Raw genomic sequence first — 20,073 nt, forward strand, 5'->3', positions numbered from 1 at the left:
GCTCATTAGCAATGAGCATCGCAGAAAGCTACGATTAACGTGGGGTTTGAATATGGAAGGAAAACGTTGGGCCTCCAGGGCTGACGGTGAAGCAAGAGAAATTTCTTGTACCTCTTCCACACGTGCACCAAGCAAGTGTGAATGATGGAAAGGTGAATTTCAGCATGTACCAAAATCACTTTGTAATGTAAATCACTGAAATCATTTCAGGTGTGTACCTACAGGAGGCATAAAGTAACGCTCACACATTATGTTCTGCAGGGGCAGCAGTTATTTGTTTGTTTAAATCCCAGCAACACAGTTTTAACGGGAAGTCACTGAAGCAAAACCCCGTGGCACAAAGCGACCCCACTTTTTGCGGTGCAGAGGCTTCCTTCAAGCCGAAGTCAAACGCACATAAACATAGGCAGCACAGTGCTGAGTGTTGCACTGAGCACCACATCAGCTCATGGCTTCGTTTAAAGCTTTGCTAGAGGCCTTTACAGTTGACTATAACGCAATTTTTAGACAGGAAGAGCTGCTCAAATGATCCCTCGTGGTAATGAGCCAGGCAGCCAAATGCTCTGCAGGTACCTTTGGTAAGGTGGAACTGGCGAACCCTGAGGAGACAGCTGGGCTGCAACCCCATCAGGATGAAAACGTAAGGCACTGCAGAGAGCACCTCAGCACTGCCGCACCACCGGCCTCATCTGCAGGCGACGGGATCAGGTCCATCCTCAGATTTCCTCCTTTCAGATCCTGGGGTCTGAATGGGAAAAAGCAGGAGCCCAGTGCAAACAGGACGAGACAAGCTGACTGCTGCCTTCACAGGCTACGCTCTGCCCTGAGGCTCCAGTGCCTGCAGTGGTAACTGCTCACTCAGCAGCACGTTACAGTCACTGTACTTCAAATTTCAGCTTGCTACCAACCAAAATAGACAGGTTCAGCCATCAGTCTCCAGGTAATTACAGAGCTCCCCAGCCCAGCTCTCAACCCAGCCTGGCACAGGCAGTTGTTTCCAAGATTCAACCTTTTCCCTTCGTGTTTCAAATGTCAGAAGAGGAGCCTACTACGAGAGCAGAGTTAGGGTACACAGTAACTGGGAATTGTGCCAGGACACCCAGTCTGTTAATTTGGGCATGATGCCAACTGACCCAGCAGGACTTGAGATGGTGCCTGGAAGCAAAGGCTTCTCCTCAACAGCCGTGTTTTTATCAAGCGCATTACGCATACCTGTGCGTCTTCCTGCTCCCTGACCACCCCGCTATCCAGACACCAACCAATAGTTACAGCAGGTTACAGTAGTAACTTGCAACTTCTCCATTTTCCAGCCTCACGAGCAGGTCAGCGTGCAGCGGCACGGCTCCGTGTCCAGCTCCAGGACGGAAGTGTCCAGAGACCACACAGCCTCCATAGGGAACAGCAACAAGTGCCTCCGAGGAGGGCAGAAGGGAAGACCAGATAAGCAACAGCATCCTTGTGCTGGGGATGAGGTACTGAACGAAAATACTAACCCACAGGTTTGAAATCCCGCAGGGCACTCAAGGCTCCCAAGCCCATGAACAGTTTTTTCAACTCCAGGACCATGCACGTGTCAGCTCAAGACGGAAGGGTCAGGGTCATCCACCCAAAGGGTTCCTCCTGCCATGCCAAGCAGAAAAGGGAACAGGCACAAGTCACATCAGGCTGAGGGTTTTTTGAAAGGAGCTTACTACAAGGGGAGATGGCGCAGAGCAGGCAGGGAAACACGTGCGTGCTCACACCAACAGCCAGGCTAAGAGACCCCTGCAGCGTTAAGGCTCTTCAAGCAGATTCTTGAGTGAATCCCTTGGTTTGCTTTGTGTGCGTTTGGCTTTTGCCTTATTAAACTGCCTTTATCTCAACCCACCAATTTCCTCACTTTTACCCTTCCAGTTCTATCCCTCATCCCACCGCCAGGGAGCAGTAAGGTAGTAGAGGGAGGAGTGAGCAAGCAGCCACATGGGGCTTGCTCGCTGGCACGGGTTAGAACACGACACTGAGATCGCAGTGCTGTACCAGTGAGATACACTGATGTATTTCATAGCCAGCTCCTCAAGGTGAATTACAATTAAAAATTTATAATACCCAGTTTCTTCAAGTAATGAGTTACTATCTGAAGGAAATCTGTATTACAATTCTTATGAAGTGAGGACTGGCTGCTAACTGCATGGATATATTGGAATTCTGTAAAAGCTCCATGAAACTCATGAAGCACCAGTGTGCAACACACTTGGCACTGTCTTCACAAGATCTCAACTACAAATTTTATCAATCTAAGGGTTATCAACCTCAGGGTTGTTTCAGTAATTTGAAATACTCAGTATTCAATGCACTTCTTATGTTTTCCTAAGCAGAAATGGTAAAAGGAAAAAAAACCAAAACCAATGAAACAAACCAACCAAAACCACACAAAACAAAGGCCACAAAAAACCTAAGCCCTGATAATCAAGGTTATCTAGAAATTCAGAATGTGTCTTAAAGTGTGATAGCAACAGCTCTAAGGAAAGAGAACTGACAGAAGCCTTAGTGGACTCCAAACCCTCCCTGTGGTCTCCTGAAGAGTATCTACCTGTTAAGCCTGAGAAGGAAGGCGCATAATGAATGCCATTTCCCAAACTGTCCAGTGGAATTTAAGACTTTGTTGCCTTCAGCTGTGTGCACCTAATTAACAAACGAGAAGATAAATTAAGATGACTTTTCAGCTTGTTTTCTTACGGCAAGAAACTGCCATGTAGAAATAAAAAGGTCAGTTCCATGAAAAAGGTGTCTGTAGCCTGACCTTCCCAAAACCACTGAATGCATACAGTGAGAACATGACACCACCAAACTCCACAGCTACTGACTGGCTCTGCAGACACAATCACTGTTCCCATTAGATGTTCCAAGGTTTGAACAGAGCATCCTCTCCAGAACGGTTGGCACCAAATCCACTGTGAAGCGGAACTGCTACCAGCCAATGCCAGGATAAACTGGTGTTCTGGAGCAACATACCACCTCTTTTTTTTTATAGGTGGTCATCCTGAGAAAAAAAGTGGAAAACTGAGCATTCCTTTAGCGCCTGCACCTCTCCAAGCAGAATACACAGCACATCTACTAACGATCAGCAGCTGCAGTGACAAAATTCCTGGTCCCTACCATTTTGTGTCTCCTAGACTTAAGCTCTGAAGTATTTTATTTGAGTAACACACCAGAGGTATGGAATGACACAAAACCAGTAACACACTTTAATATGGGATCAACATACATTGTACCATACCATACTAAGAGACAACACAAGTAATGCTGTCACAAAAATACAGCCATTACTAATGTTTTAGATCACAGGAAATTAGGAAGTTTGAAAGCTGATGTGAAACTGCCACACACCCTCCCCTTAGATTCAGCTACCACAGCCTGAAGGTTATGAGTGGTACAAGAGCAACAAAACAAAACCACGCTACCGTGAACAGTATCCAAGGGGATGTGCCCATCTGTACCGGAAGGATCATTACCAGAAGACAACAGGTTTGTATTAACTTTTATTGTCATGTATGTACAGCTTAAGAAATAAATCTCAATTTGAAAAAGTTCAGAAGTTATTTTTCAACAGCACACAATGTAGACATACCTTTGAGGCAGCAAACGTTACTCCTATTAAGGCTCTTATGAAAGGATGGATATCATGCAAATGCATTTAAAGAGTACATTACACTTAAAAATATGCAAACCAAGTTCAACTAACTCTTTCAGAAAGAGAACATATCAAACATTATAACTGTGACCCACCAAAGCATTTACATACATGCTTGAAGCTAAGTACATGGACTACATAAACATAAGTAAAAAGTAACAACCGTCAAGCTACCTTAACCAGATCGGAACTAGAGTCAGTGATCAATCCCTTCCAGCATCACAAGTGCCAACATCTGCACCAACCACAACATTTTACATTCACACACACTGCTGCCGACTGCAAAATTCCATATGCTTTTTCAACCTATAAGGCCCACAATTTTTAGCTTCAGCATTAATTTTTGATCACTGAAAGTACTTAATCCTGCCACTGAACCTGGGGAAGAGATATGCACAGAGAGAGCCCCCCGCATCACAGCGGGGCACAGCAGGAGCTGCATAACACAAGTTACTTCCATCAGGCATTTAGAAAGCTTCTGATTAATTTCCCTATGCTGCACCTCTTGCTTGTGATCTCAAAGAGTGAAAGCTGGATTGTTTTTAAACCATAGCCAGCATTAGCACTAAATCAAACAAGCAATGCTAATCTACGAGAGAAAATTCTTACTTAATATTTTAGTATAGTAATACTACTTGTGCAAACAGTATCTATAGATGGTTTAATATTAACCAGCAGGGAGAAAGCTTCATTCCTTCTCTATGTTCTTATAATAAATTGAAATTAAATATAACGAAGATTGTCAGCTGTGTGACTCTGTCATCACTAACATAACTCAAAGGACTGATTATTTGAAAATGATGAATACATGAAAAGAGAAAGAACGCAACTGTTGTGACCTCTCCCAGGATGGAAAGTGCACTGCCTGATGTGTGAGAAGTGCTAGATTACTTTTTATTTCTTCAAGCCTCGTGCTAACACCGTCCAACTTTAGTTACCTACTCAAAGGAAAAAATTAATTCTTTTCAAAATTTCGTATCATGGAATTCTTTTTGGCAACTCTCAAATTGCCTAAAGGCCCAGACTTCCCAGAAGTTTTGCATCACATTCCATTCAGTGCTTACAAATTTCTTACAAACACTATTCCTCATCTAAGAGCCTATTAGTTAAAAGTAGGAAGACTCCTTTACCTCAGTCCATCTAACTCTTGAGTCACAGCAGCATATCATTTAGATACTGCTAGGCACATACTGTGTATGTCTCGGCAACCAGGAGAATGAAAAAGGAAAAGAAAGATCCATTTTACTTTAATCCTGACCAGCAGCTGTTAGCAATTTTCTTTAGTTATCACTGTGGGACATGATGGATGGGAAGACTCAATATGCTGAGGAACTAGTATATAGTGTACAAGTGCTTTCAAGGACTGTTGTTCAACAGCACATTCAGTTTAACTAGGAACTACAGACTCAAACAGATAACAGATAGCTCCTGGGAACATCTATCATTCTTCAGAGAAGCTGTCTGATCAAGAGGATAATATCTGGAAGAACAATTGCATGATCTTTTGCTATATAGCTAGTATATCATGTCACTGAATGAGGAGAAGAGTGAACATTAACTCAGGTGGTAACTCAAACAAAGAAATCGGCATAAAAGAACACATTGAGACATTACCATTTTAAGACTTCCTGTACATTTACAACACAGAAACTGGATACACAAAGACATGCAAGTCAAACAAAGATAATCTACAATAAAAAAAAACCAGAATACACTTATTTCAAGACTTAAACATTAAAATATTCACTTGATGCTAAATAGGAGCAATGGAATAAGGTCTAGACCTACCCATATAATTCAGTAAAAATTCAACTGGCTATTCCAGCCTTTATTTCCCACCTCTTCTTACTTGTTTTTATAATTCCAGGCTAGAAACTTACTGAATGACACGGGAGCCAAAACACAAATATAAATAAGGTATCTTCCTCTCTCTATTAATAGCAATGCTCCAGGGACTTGTGATTATGTATGTACGTAGCTGCACAGCCTTTTTCCAACCCATAATTAGATGGGATGTCCTCCCAAAGATAAAAGAGGACGTCAACTACTCCCAACACCAAAAATTCTATTTGAAAAGTCAGCCTTCTTTCCTGAGCAGACCTATCCCATCTGGGCTGCATACTCATTTAAAAGTATGCACTGACACCCATCATTAACCTTCTGTCTGAAAGTTGAGTCCCATCATTATTACATGAAGCTCTCATCAGATGAATCTCAGCAGATGAATACCCTTTTCTATGCTACAAGACTTCCAAATTAAAGCACAGTGAAATAATTAATAATTTGGTCCCCAAACAAAAGCTCCATTCCAAAATACAATTCAAATTATTCATCTTTCAAAATGCTCAACCAAGTGACCACACCCATTTGCCCCAAATCTTAAACACAGACTACCTAGAAAGGCTGGGAATTACTTATCGAGTTTACAGAGATTAATCCCATAAAACTTCAAAAGCCATTCCAATATATTTTAAGTGACATAAAAGAATATGGGCAGAACTCTAAGATTCAAGAACTTGATATAAAGTTCTGCATTTTACAAATACAAAAGAATGTAGCGAATGCAAAGCATGAAATACCAAGAGTTTAAAGAGTTTTCCCCATCTCAAAACAACTAAACCACAGAAGGAAGCAAACGCTACTAGAGGAAATTTACAATTAGTCTTCAAGGGAAGTAGCATGTAAAGCACACTGCATTAATCTAGACTTGACATTATGAGGGCATGTCTCACTGTAGCAAGGTCCATACTAGACACCAGATCAGAGACAGAAGATTAAAGTAAAACATTAGATGTCACAGTCACTGTTCTGCTGATCTGGGAAAGGCAGAGACTCCAAGGTGAGCAGAAACTATAAACCTGCTTAATAAAGGCCATTCTTTGCCTCTTGCAAAGTCAAGAAGTCATACATCCAACACTTTCATCCCTTCATTAAAATAGAAGTACTAAAAAGGAGCACACCATAACATATCCCCATTGCTTCCGACTGACATGGTGAATCAAAGGTAAAAGCAGAAAGTTAGAGATAATTAGAGCAACAAAGATCTTTTAGCACAAGCCAGCACAGCTACCAACCAGAAGATGACTTATTTCTTTTGTTACTTAAAAAGTAAGTTGTTAGTTGACTACTTCTGTTCTTTAGGCATAGGAAAGTTCTCATCTAGAGGTCATTCTGACAAACACCTCACCCTGTATTTCAGCATGTATGAGCCCAGTAGAAACCACTGACAAAGAAGAAAAAAAACCCCAAGTATTTGCTGGCTTTCCTTCTGAACACTTCAGAGAAAAATGTCAATTTAATGCTGACAGCAAACAAGGATGTCAGTCTAATTAGATTTTTTTGTTCTGTCATGCTCCTGATCCCAAGTACTCCTCTGAAAATAATCTGATCAATGATGAAGGCACAATTATACAAGTCTTAACATTCATTCTAAATGTCGCAATGCAAATCAGGAAGAGAGGGGAGGGAGAACAAAGGTGAAGTATATTTCTCATCAAATAAGTCAGTTTATTTTCCAACAGCCATATAAATTTAAAATATGAAACAACAATAATACAGCTATAGAATCTAGGTTTCTTTCAAAGCAGCAGCATATAAAACATATAAAAGCTAAAACCTCAGCACAAGCTTCAGAAAACAAGGACTGAGTGAATTTTGCCGAAGACATGAAACTCACAAAATACAGTACACAAAAATACTGGAATGCATAAGATATAAAGCTACACATTTTAGATAAAGAAAGACATTGTAAAGGATACAAATTTTGCAAAAGTAAACTGTGGGATTTGGGGGAGTACCATGATTACAAAGAACTTGGCAATTAATACTTGTAGATGGAGAGAAGAATGTGGCAGTTTCATATTTAGCATTCAATTTTCAGGTTCATGACTTCACTTTCTTGGCATCTTTTTTTCCAGAGTTTTCAGTAGCCAAATCTGCTTTTCTCTTCTGTGACTAAAAAATGGGGAAGGGAAAATTTATAAATTCAATTAAATGGTGGTGTTATAAAAAAGACAAATAATTTGACATACTTCACTATTCAAAAGGAAGACTAGTGACTCCAACGTACTACATAGTTCAGTTCAGCTTGGCAGGATGTAATGGAAGGGGAAACAAAAATCTCAGCTTTAGACACTTAGTTCCACTTCCCCTTCTATCTTTTTGAAATCACTACACAGCCTCAATGGTACAGCTACCACACATACCATGAATTGGATTACAAGATCAGGACCTTGACTTATACACAGTTCTTTTCTAAAGATTACAACTCTTTAAAATAAAACCACTTATTTCTTCTTCCAGGAACTACTATATGGGGGAGGAATAATGATCAGATTAAATTAAAGGGAACATATGATGTAATATGTAGGTAGAAAGAGACCAGTGCTATGTTTTCTTAAAGAGTATTCCTCTGCTACTCAAAAGACTTGGGAGGGGGGAGAAGCCCCAAATTACTATGAGTTGAGAATTACCTACATTAAAAACTAGGAGAGTTGTGAATAGACAAATATTTCAGTTTAATGGTTTATACTGAACCAGTTAGTGCCAATAATTATCTTTTTCCTATTCTAACCAAATAATTGAACTTCATCCCACTAGAAGTAAAGTAAGTGCTGTTAAACATACTGCTGTAACTTTTGCTCCTCTCTTCTTCTTTTCAGCTCTTTCTTTTTCCTCAATTTCCATGTTTTCTTTTTCTATTAATGATATAAGAGTATTGCAGCGTCTCTGAAACTCCTAAGGAAACAGAAAACATCAAATTTTCTAAATAAATTATGCAAATTATCTCATTTACATAAATATCTTCAAAATTCTTCAAGTCCATCATATTTATGTTTCCCAAACACTTTCAATATTCATGTACTAGTAAGGTTAGCTTAGTTATTGTTCACCTATCTTTACCTTAGTGCAACCTTCTTTATAAACAGGGAGAGATATTTACTACAATATTCAAATTCCTGACAAGAAGTTTTTGGGATTGCCTGTATCTTCCAAACTGACACCCTAAGATCTTTTATCTTGTTTAGACGAAGCAAATTATAGCCTGCCAGCATGCTATGCCAGATTTTAGTAAAAGAGGTCTCCGTTTACGTCTTCAAAGCAGAAACAAATGGGAATTTTTCCTAAAAAAAGGAATCCATCTTAAGCAACAATTTTGTGCAGCGCACACTTGTTTCTTGTGATAAGACACTGTAGAGCTCTAAAAACATAGCCAGTCTTCAATTATGAATTCACTGTTGTACTTGTAAGTCAAACAGCACCCAAAAGGTAGAAGGCCCTAAATGCTTTTAGCACTTCCAAGACTTCCAAGCCACCTGAAATTGATAAGATGTCAAAAGGTCGTTTATATATTAAAAAATATTTCAGTATGTTCTATGTACATTGAGAACAGTAATTCCATGGGGTTTCTTTGCAACTCAAAAGCAGGAAGCTTTCTTCTCACACAAAAATGGTAGAAAAATATGCCTTATCTCTGTTAAATTCAATGGAGCAATTTTTTAACAACAAGCTATCCTAGAATTATGTAATAGCATAAATCTTAACCTGCAACTGGTCCATTTGCAATGAAGTGAACAGGTGACCTTTTCTGCTCAGGACTTAGTCCCCATTTTCTCAGCATCTGTAACCTGTATATTGCTTCAACCATCATGTAACATGATGGATAATGATGCAGCCTGCAGACTTTCTTGATCCCAAATGTTATGAAACAGTCAAGCATATGACTCATCTTCGAGACATTAATACCCTCAAGCTTAATAACCCCATTCCTGAAGTTCAGTAGTTTCCACAGATTTCCCTGCAAAGGGTGCTCCATGGCCTTGGATAAAATCTCTGCAATTCAGAATGGACAGAGAGAATCCTGACACTGCGTAAGTATTTCCTACCATGAAAACCAAATTTCTTCAGGGCGTTTTTCTTTACAATTCCCTACTGGAAACCTTGCAGTCTGATACGTACCATTTTGCAAAGAGAGTATTATAAGGAGTCATTCCTACCACACGCATGCAAAAGTAACCCCACACTCCCCCGCCATACAGGTTCGATCATAACAATTAGCATGCTATTCTTGTGCCCTGGAAGGCGACAGACCTGCTGGGGCTAAAATACTTCAGCCAACAACAAGAAAAAAAACCAACCTCAAATTCCACCCACACAACAGTTTTTAGATAAAAAGGCAACAAGTCTGAGAAAACTTTTCAGTGCAAGCCATCCCAACACACACTGAACCCCTAAACAAATGAGAACCTCTAACCCTAACCCCTACACTCTGTAGTTGAAGAGATGGTCAAGCAGAAGTAGTAGAGAGAGGATTGTCTGTACGTCAGAAGCGATTCACTTAAATTTGCGTACATTGCACTCAAAGACTTAGGAGCTGTAGGTGAAGACTGATGAGAAGCTGTTCCATAATAACAATCAGCTATATTTCTACTATATGAGAAACCGGTTTGTGTTAAATTCAAGACAAGCAATTAATCAGAAAGGACTAAGAAATAACCTTGATTCATTTGCCTAAGGCATTAAGAAAAATCATCCTCCTTCCTGGGGAAAAATACTTGCATAAATACATACATTTATTAAAGTGTACAGGTTCATGACTAGACAATCCAGATGGAGTACTCCAGAACATCTGCCATGGATAGAAGATGGTCTCAAAAACAATTTTTCTCTGGAGAATCACAGAAGCAGTTGACAGTAAGATGTGACAGGCACACAGGTTTCTTCTACACTTACTATCAGAAAGAATCTGCATGATAAACCCCGCACCGAGCTACTGAAATTTCAATATGGACTAATCCATTCCATTTTATTACTATAAAAATAGACTTAAGAGTTTAAAATGCTTGGCACCTTTAGAGATGAGATTTTATTTAGTGGGGCCTGCTACTTTTCTCTTTAGGATAGAAAGAGATAAAATGTACTCTGCTCACCCTTCATAGCTATAAAGACTAGTATTGCAATAAATAAGATGGGAGCACTGAACCATCACCTTCTGCATGACTGAAGGCAGAGATGCTGACCTGGGAGTGAAAGTAGTCCTAAGCTCTGTCAACAGGCCCATATATCCCTGTATTTACAAAGGAGTCATTTGTCTTACACTGGGTAGAGTTTGCAGAAAGCAAAATGAGAATGTGCATAATTTATGACTTCAGAAAACAGATACATGATTCACTACTGCCAGGATATTTTGCATTCTTCCTGCAAGGCCAGAAATAAAAGAACAATAATGACTAAACTTAAAAAAGCAAACCTCTAGGCCTGGTTAAAAAATTAAAAATATGACCATTTTAGGCACTCTCATTCTCTCTGAGAACCTACATTTTGGGTAAACCATCTGGTTTTGGAATAAATAAATGAAGCAGAAGTCTTGTTTTCCAAAGAGAATATTCAGAAGGAGAAGAAACAGAAACAAGATGGAAGATAAATTAACTAGTTACATGGAACTGAAGAGACATCTAGTGGTTAGCAGAACAAAGTTTTCCCAGAGAGCCTGGTAAGGTCTCAGAATTATTCTGCCATTTCTCCCCTGTTTTATCAGTTTGATTGAAAACGTGAATTTCAGTATTCTAAAAATTTTTACTCACTTTCACTGAATTTGCTATTTATGCCTTTATAAAGATTTGTATTTCTACTTGGTTCATTATTCTTGATACCAAGGGACTTTCCAGCACATTTCTGCATAAAAATACTAAACTGGTGCAAAAATGGAGCCACAGAAATTAATACTTCCACAAATGTCAGGATATTTGAATACATAAAATGCATCAGAGGTTGGCAGTTACGAACTATGAAACCATATGTATCATGACAATATAAGACACTCAAATGCACATTGAAAATTAGAAGATTACTTTAGCTTGATATTTTCATACTACTCAACTGTGTAACAGCAGAAGAAATGAAATATTAATGAATAGAATTTTAAGAGGAAACGCAGGCCAGAAGTTTCACTATATCCCCAGTGCCTCAATTTCAACATTAGACACCACAGAACATATTCCTACACTTTAGCAATAATTCCCATCTCTTTTAAAGAAGAAAGTTATATAGAATATAAGGATCTACAAGATTTCAACTGAATATTTAACTCTACTCAACCTAACTATACATCAACTACTATATTAAATGTAGAGCTACATTTTAACTTCTAGTACCCATTTCTATGATTTACTTAAACGGATTCCTCCACAGACAATTTAAATGAAACTTTCTAACAGACTAAATATTACAGGTTTCTCTCTTCAAGGACATAATTTAAAAATACAGTATTTCTTCAAACAGACATTTTAGCACCTAAAGCCTGTAATTCTAATTGAGGGCTCACTGCTGTACTATCCAGAAGCCCTTCAACTGCTGAAATATCAAGCAGAAACTGTAATGCATAATTATAAGTAGAACTGGGAAAAGAATATATTCCCACCTGTTAAAATACACATTTTAAATACTTTATGTTTTATTTCTTCTTGGTACCATACCCAGAACTCTGAAAGAACATTTTATAAACAAATCCTGAGGCCAGGAAATGAAGGCAGTAAACAGTAAGGCACAAAGGTTCTGCAACTGTTGCATTAAACTACTAGAAAATCCATATTTGTGTAGGAAGTGGCATTTAAGTTAAGTGACTGCAGCACTACATTTAATTTGCTTAGAAGACAATGGGGAGAAACTATAACAGCTGTATAAAGGACAGTGTGCTCAACTCTTTTGTATCAGCCAAGAGCAATGTGGGTTTGTATCCAAGCAGAGCAAAAAAATCAAACTTGTATTATATTCTCTAAGTATTAGCAAAGTCTTCAGGAAAGCATGAAAAAAGTTCAAGCACTTGCATGTGATAATCTTTAATCACTACTACAAATTGCTTCAATGATTCTTACATGAATCACTAGTTTCCTCATGCTTTTAGAGATTAACTACCAATATTAGAAAAAACAGTATTCAGATGTTTTCAGTCTTTAATGTTGTCCACTAATTCTGAAAAGCAGTCATATTTTATGAGACACTGACAAAACATTTAGTTTACAATAAATGTAACAAGGACATTGATAAGGATAGTCTACCTCTGCATCAATCCCTTTGGGTAACATGGGACCTCATCCTGGCAGGTTTCCTGATCTGTTTGTTTCAGCTGTATTGTTTGCTGTACTAAGGGAAAAGTTTATTTCATTAAAAACTAGAAATGAGAATAAAAAATGAAGTTATTCTTCCAGCACTTGTTTCTTAGACTTCAATATTCTGGCACAAATCCAAATTTTATGTGATGGTGTTAAAAAAAATGGAACCAAATACACGATATATTGGCACAGTCCATGTAACTGATACCTACCATGGCAGTTCTAGATTTGATAAACCAGTCAAATCTGAACTGAGGCGCATTGCGCACACACTGCCTTAGTTCTTCGTATACATTTTCTTTGTCAAAGCCCATCTTGTGCAGCATGCATATTAAAAATCTGTCTTCCTCTTCTGTGTAGTTTTTCCCTTTGTTTGTTCCATACTGAATACGCAACTGATGAAAAGGTGCTTTATACCTTGCAATCTGAATGCAAAACAAAAATAAGGACTATTAAATACAGGATATTACATCAAGGACTTGCTACATATTAGCGCAGGTTATTGATACATGGTATATGCTATATAAAATGCTAGAATTCCCATCCCCAACTATTCATTTTCTGAAGGAATTTGGAAGAAGTCAGCTGCAAAACAAAAACCTGCAATGATTACTTTGGCATCGAGAGCTTTCTTGATACTGATCCTCCGCTGAATTCTTGCCTCTCCTCGTTCAATTTGAGCCATAATCCTCTCAATGTCCTGTAGCTCATTACAACGTTCCCAGAAAACAGCTAAAAACGCAAAAGATAATTTGTAAAATGCAAGTTTTTTTGTGTAAATACAAAAAACAAAGACTGTTTGGTACTAGCTAAAATACCATATAGACTCACAGCAGAAAGAAGCATGTTGCCACTATAAGGCAACTTCATGATTCTACAAGACTATGTTGTCAATGTTAACTAACTATGCCAAGTTCTAAATTTTTACTAAGGAGGGATAAAGGCAGCTGAAGGTGTATTTATATGCTGCAAATTCAACCTAACAGAATAAAGTCTTCTGAAAAGAACCATCATGCACTTCAAACTATTATTCCTATACACATCCAAATTCTGCATCTTGTAATTTTAAAAGAACATGCAGCAAAATGATGGTGATGTCACATTAGTAAGAACCATTTCAAAATATCACAAACCTGAATACTCGATGACCTCCTCAGGTGACTTTCCCTCCACTTCACGGGCAATATTGTCTATATCATCACGGCCATATTTCTCATTAGCTTTAATAAACTGGTTAAAGTCTCTCTTATTCCAATTTGTAAAACCCTGTGAGCAGCAGGAGATCAAGATATTACCAGGTGGAAGGGAAACATTTTGCAAACTTTTTGTCTTATGCATGTATCATTTGCCACAATTGGCACTGCCTCTGCAATGACACATAATTACGGTGGTTAATGGTCTTTCAGGATTTCCATAAACTTCTACTATCCAGGGTTTATTACTGAATCCTTAATAGTCTAAAGAGTTATTTCTGTGCATGACTCCACATGCATTAGTAAGAACTCTCTAGTCTTCTTTCTTTTTAAACTTTTTATGTGGTATTCACCAAAGAAAGGAGCTCAGTGACAGGTTACTATAATTTTAAGTCACCCTTCAACAGACATAAGCAACAAATGTCTTTGGAGTACAGGGTGCAGCAATGCAAGTGTCATTAGACGTTTTTAGAGTAGTGAAAGTGTCTAAAGCAAGAGCTCCTACTTCGGACATTTACAAACCTTGAACCAGACAAACAGTTGGATGAAAGCATAAGTATGTCAAGAAATGATCTCTAGTCCAAAAAGCTGCATTCAGACGGAAACTTTATAGCACTGCCAAACAGAAAATTTGTTATGAACTGAAGAAACGAATCCAAAAATGAACAACAGTTAAGTGAGACGCAGTGCACAAAAACATCATCCAAGAATGAGACATTACAATTTAAAGACAAGGAAAGGAGAAAACATCAAGAACAAGCAAACAAACAAAGAAAATCACATGCCTGAACAGCGATTTGTAGTGGATTGAGTTTCTTTCATCACAGAAATACACCTACAAGGAACTCTGTCAGTTCTCCACCTGAATAAGCTCACTCCACAATTAGACGGCATCTTTACAAGAAGTCAACATACACGTATTTCTTTTTAATCATTAACAACAGTACTGACATGCATATCAGCACCAGCTGAAATACTTCCTCCACTATAAACAGGTGAAATTAATAGTCAGACAGTGACCTTGCAAATTTCTTCACCAGGTACACTACCCCCAGTTCTTTTACAGGAAATATGCCGAATCAGAAAATCCTGTTACTTTGAGACACAGCCTTCTCCTTAACGTTTAGCTTTTAATAAGCTTACTCAGCAAGATAACAGTTCAAAAAGCCAAGAAACTAGCTAGTGACAGGCATTCAGTCCCAGTATAAAAGGAACCTGTCTAACATCGCAACTAGTACAAAATTAATGGACATGACATGTCTTATGCATCTGTGCAAATAAAGTACATGTTTTAAAGCACAGAGAGGCTTGACCTCTCTGATTAAAACCCTTTTTGATAGAAAACATGCAAGGTAGATACACACAAGAGAAACCCACTAAGTGGATCCACTATACAAGTCCTTGCCTCAGAAATGTTGCAGAAGTTCAAGGAAATAGTATGTGACTAAGAAACTTGTTCAAGGACAGGAAAGGTCCCTCAAAGCAAAACCCAACAAAATCATTACATTTCTTCCTTCTGTAGCATCAGTGTAGCTTTCCTGTGCAAATTTATCATTATTAATATTTATACTCCATAGTATTAAAAACATAAGATGGAATACTTCAGCTGTTTTTATTTTACCTGTGTAAGAAGCTTTTCTTTCTCTTCAGTTTCCTCAGTATTCAGAGGCATAGACTCATCTATTTTCTTCTGTTCCTCCTTTTGTGCCTGAGCTGCATTTGGGAGGTCAGGATTCCTGGGGACCTAAAATCAGGGGATCAATAAGCAACAATGCAGTAACATTATTAAAGAGGCCATGCATTTTTATGTCAACCTTGGTTTACAATTTATAAGCATATTAGATCTGATACCATCTGCACCCACTAAGCATTTGTTGTTACAGAATGAAATTAAACAAAACAAAACCAGCACCCCACACTTTGGCTACCCTGAAGAAACCGAACCACCATAAAAGTATTTAGCTACAAAACTGTTCCAAACTTGAAACTATCCTCCAAGAGTATCAAATACTGTCATTTATTTACGCTTGTTCCCTCTTGTTTCGCAAGTTTCATCTTCACCTATAAGTAACAGAAGGGTCCAATTTATTTTAAGAAACTTCAGTGAGAAACACTGTATAATACATGTAAATGATATTAAATACTATTAAATATTAAAGCACTGATCTGTACAGGTTACCAGATTGTTTTACCTAGATTCAGACCTTATTGCTTTAATCCTTCCTGCCAAAAGTAGGACTGGATTTTGTCAAACATGTTATAATTTTGTTATTCCCTGTACCCCCCACTTCTACACACCATAACTTAGGGAAATTGTGAGAAGCAGAGTCTCACCTAGTGTCAGCCATCACAGCTCACTGATTTCAGTACGACTTTTCATTAACTAAGGATCTGCTCTCTTACATCCAACACCTTATAATTTATGACTACAGTGAAATACTAAGTTCTGACAGGTTTACTATAAAGCTACACACACTGCCAAAGGACCAGAGAGACAACACCACGTAAACAAGGCCTACCAACATTTTATCTGTCCCTCTCCACACTGATTCCAATTTAGGATTTGTGACCTTTAAACCACGCATTGCAATTCCATGGCACATAGCAGCAAACAAGTCAGAAAGCAGTATCCAGTAAAGATTTTGTAGACCTTAGGTATTTCTGCAGCAAAAGGCAAAGGAAGCTAAGAGCTGGCTTTATTATCTGGCTAAGAACTTTCTTGGCTTGGGTGGTTCAAGTTAAGCCTGACACATAAAGCTTGGCTTTTACCTATTTGATACCTTCTGATGTTGCTTATGGCAGTCTTCAGTTTTAATAAACTCTCTTCAGATGGAAAGCTATACTTCCATTTCAAAGCAGAAAAAACTAAATCACATTTATCTCTTTCACCACCAGTGAACAGTCATACTAAGTTTTTAAGATAGCATGTATTCAGGTTTGACCTATCTAATCTGACAGATTTCATTAACAAGACTGAAACACCTCTCTCTTTACAGGCATGTTGTCAACATTAGCAATTCCCTCAGCCTTATTTGTTGAAGCATTAATTGAATAATTTCTTTCCCTAAGCTAATTACACTTCTTTAATTCTTAATTCTACCCTGCCATCCACATAAAATTCTTCTTGCTTCAAACTAGATTCTAAGACACCTTCTGCTTTTCCTTAAAAATTTATTTTGCTAATATTAATTCTACTCTTTGGCAACACAAATTTCCTATCTGTTGCTTTATATGACAAGTTTACATTCTCCTACACATTTTATACGTGCCTTCTTGCTGCAATCTGCCATGAAACATGAGGCTTTTCAAACTAAGTTACATGTCTGCAACTAGGGGATCCATTTGATTTACTCAGCCAATACTGGCACAAGTAATGAAAAGCAACATCAAAACAGAATCTGTGTTCAGTGCTTGTCCAGTATGTCAGCAGGAAAGCAGGAGAAATTTAGCTAAGGCACAGTAGGAAGAGAAAAATAGGGTAAGTCTGTTGTCTCATTTTCTTTTTACAGTAGTAATACATTCAGACTACTCCACACCTTCGAACATTTTATATCCTGGCAAAATGCAAGGAAAATTGATGTCACTTCACTTACCTTCATATCAACATAAAGTCAACTCCAATATTACCTTAAGCTACTTCCTGCCTTTCTGCACAAGATAAACAAAAGCTCTAACACAAAAGGAAAAAAAAAATATTGTATCCTGGAAAACAATCATATTTGCCAAAAATCATTTTTCCCCCTTAGACTACACCTCACACTTTTGGTTTCAAGAAGAAGCATATGAAGCATCATTTTTTCTACTCTATTTTCTTGCCAGGAACCCACCACAAAACACAAAGCTACACAGATATGAAGTTTCTAATGAAGGAAGGAATTGCAGATTATTTTTTCTGTTCCACTGCAGAAAAGAAACAGAACAGGGGTTTTAAGCTATTTCCTTCACAATGAGAAGCACATTGCAAAAAATAAGACCAGAATAATATGTATTTTTTAGCTGCTGTCTCATTTACTTCATTTAGCTATTGTCAGGGTTGCAGTAAATCTGTAAAGAATACAAATACATTTCACTAATTTGAAGAAGGTGAAAAAAACAAACCAAAAGCATTACCTTATATCCTATAGTCTTACGATAATACAGAATTTCTTTTTCCAGAAGTTCAAATAACCGTGGTGGGAAAAACTGGAAATCCTGAATATTTGGTTGTTTTGGAGGTCGAGGAGCCTTCAAAAATACATTAACAATATATAAGCTTGATTTCTGTGCAATTAAACTGCCATAATTCAGCAGCATTGGCAACCTATCCCTTTGTAAATACATGCATTTTATTACCAGCACAGGGTGAAGGCTGGGGATGCAACATGGGAGAGAAGAAGAGCAGAAGACCAATATAAAATGCTGTCTATACTTGCCAACTTCTTACCTTTGGGACTTTGGGCTCGCTGACACGTAGGGCTTCTCTGAAGTATGCATCGACTGCATAATTAGCTTTGCGTTCTCGTTTGGGAGGCTCTATCCATTCCATCATGCTTAGCTACACGCAGTATAGAATAAAAAAGTAAAGTAACTGTATGCTTTCCTAAAGTCACAAAAATAATGACCAACGTGGCACTGCAAAACAGAAATAATATTTTTGCACAGCAAATCTAATTGTTGTGCTCAATTTGGATACTATAACAGCTCAAAAATAAGCCAGCAATTATACCTAATTATAACATGTATTTAAACACATAAGACTATACACAAATAAGACAGTGCAGTGGCATGGATGGGTTCTTTCACAGTATTCTACTTACTTCAGACACCTGAGTAAGGTTACAATTCCACCTACTAAAACATAATGGAAGGACTGGGGACTTGTGATACTAATTATTTGCTGCTTCTCTAAAGAGCACAATGAATAACCTCTACAGAGACTATGTAACACTGGCAAAAAACCCACAAGCAACAAAACAACACTAACAGGAAATTAATCTTTACTAAATTACTTGAATAAAGTTACTAAAGTCTATTTCAAGACTATGCTGTGTTCAACTGGCTTCTTGTAATGATATTATCAATACAAAACCAGAACTTTACATATGCATACGCCCCACTACGTTCTCATTACATATTTTAGTATCCTAAATGTTTCTTTAATAAGAAACCTGGCTTAGAAGGGCATTCTGTAGTCAACAAATAAAGAGTTCATGTATCTTATCCCAGACAAGGCCTTAAGGATATCTTGGCTATATGTCTCATACAAAACACGCAGATACAGTGCTGACATTGTGGGACACTGAATAATACCTCTTTCTTTGGATGCTCCTTCTAGAATTAGGTAAATCATTGTACAAACAAGTTCACATGAATGCCAATGACTAAAACCTTTACCACAAAGAAGACTTAAATCCAAGTTCTGTATATAAAATCATCATCAGGCCTGGGTTTTTTCCCCTCCTGTTACATGGCACTATAATACTGGCTGCTGCAGTATAGCGGGATGCAACATAGTATTTTTGATGCAGAAAAGATAAAATTTGTGAAGAAAAACAGCAGGGCTGAAAGCTAATTTAACGAAAATTCAGAATATTGATGCTTCTGCAGAGCCAAGTGAATTTTTCAGTAGCTCTAACCTTCAGAGCCATAAAATTTCTACTATGGCCTTTATGCTTGACTCTAACCTCATCTTAGAAGACTTTGGGAAAAAATTACCTTTTGTTTCTCTCTATAATCTTCACCTTCAAAGTTGTATAAACTCATTTCCGTGTCCATAGTGAAATTTCGTAAGGAGCTCTCTCCCATTTTCTGCAATCGTTCATTCATTTCAGCTGTCTAGAAGTACAACGAGATACTTTCAGGCTTGCTCAAGCCAGGCTCTTCTGAAAAAACTCAGCTTTCATCATTATTAAAACATTCCCAGTGTCTTTTTCCAGTTCAAACTTTTAATTACATTTTTCTTGTAACAAGAGACACCCATGATGCTTTTCAAATTTGAACAATCTCACTCCAAGACTTTCCATTAAACTAAATTTATTATGCAGAAATGTAGCCCTACAACTGTATCACCTAACTTTTACATTTAAATTCAATTTATGTCCAACTCTTTGAAACTGAAATG

The 20,073-nt window shown here is 37.9% G+C and overlaps 1 protein-coding gene across 4 annotated transcripts in view; it reads right to left on the reverse strand.

The window, feature by feature from the left end:
- Window positions 1-3,505: 3,505 nt before the first annotated feature.
- SMARCA1 (SWI/SNF related, matrix associated, actin dependent regulator of chromatin, subfamily a, member 1) overlaps window positions 3,506-20,073 on the reverse strand; it is a 34,062-nt gene continuing 17,494 nt past the window's right edge. For 3 of the 4 annotated variants that reach the window (XM_065689108.1, XM_065689109.1, XM_065689110.1), the window contains 9 exons: window positions 19,668-19,787; window positions 18,397-18,507; window positions 18,084-18,197; window positions 15,595-15,717; window positions 13,914-14,046; window positions 13,394-13,512; window positions 12,993-13,205; window positions 8,297-8,407; window positions 3,506-7,624 (listed from right to left, as the gene is read on the reverse strand). In XM_065689108.1, coding sequence (XP_065545180.1) covers window positions 7,553-7,624; window positions 8,297-8,407; window positions 12,993-13,205; window positions 13,394-13,512; window positions 13,914-14,046; window positions 15,595-15,717; window positions 18,084-18,197; window positions 18,397-18,507; window positions 19,668-19,787 — 1,116 coding nt within the window. In that variant the 3' untranslated portion in view covers window positions 3,506-7,552. Of the gene's footprint in view, window positions 7,625-8,296; window positions 8,408-12,726; window positions 12,812-12,992; window positions 13,206-13,393; window positions 13,513-13,913; window positions 14,047-15,594; window positions 15,718-18,083; window positions 18,198-18,396; window positions 18,508-19,667; window positions 19,788-20,073 lie in introns of those variants that run through there. The other variant, XR_010614775.1, reaches the window with a different exon arrangement.

This window comes from Lathamus discolor, chromosome 9 (genome assembly GCF_037157495.1).
Source record: "Lathamus discolor isolate bLatDis1 chromosome 9, bLatDis1.hap1, whole genome shotgun sequence".
Lineage (NCBI taxonomy): Eukaryota > Metazoa > Chordata > Aves > Psittaciformes > Psittacidae > Lathamus > Lathamus discolor.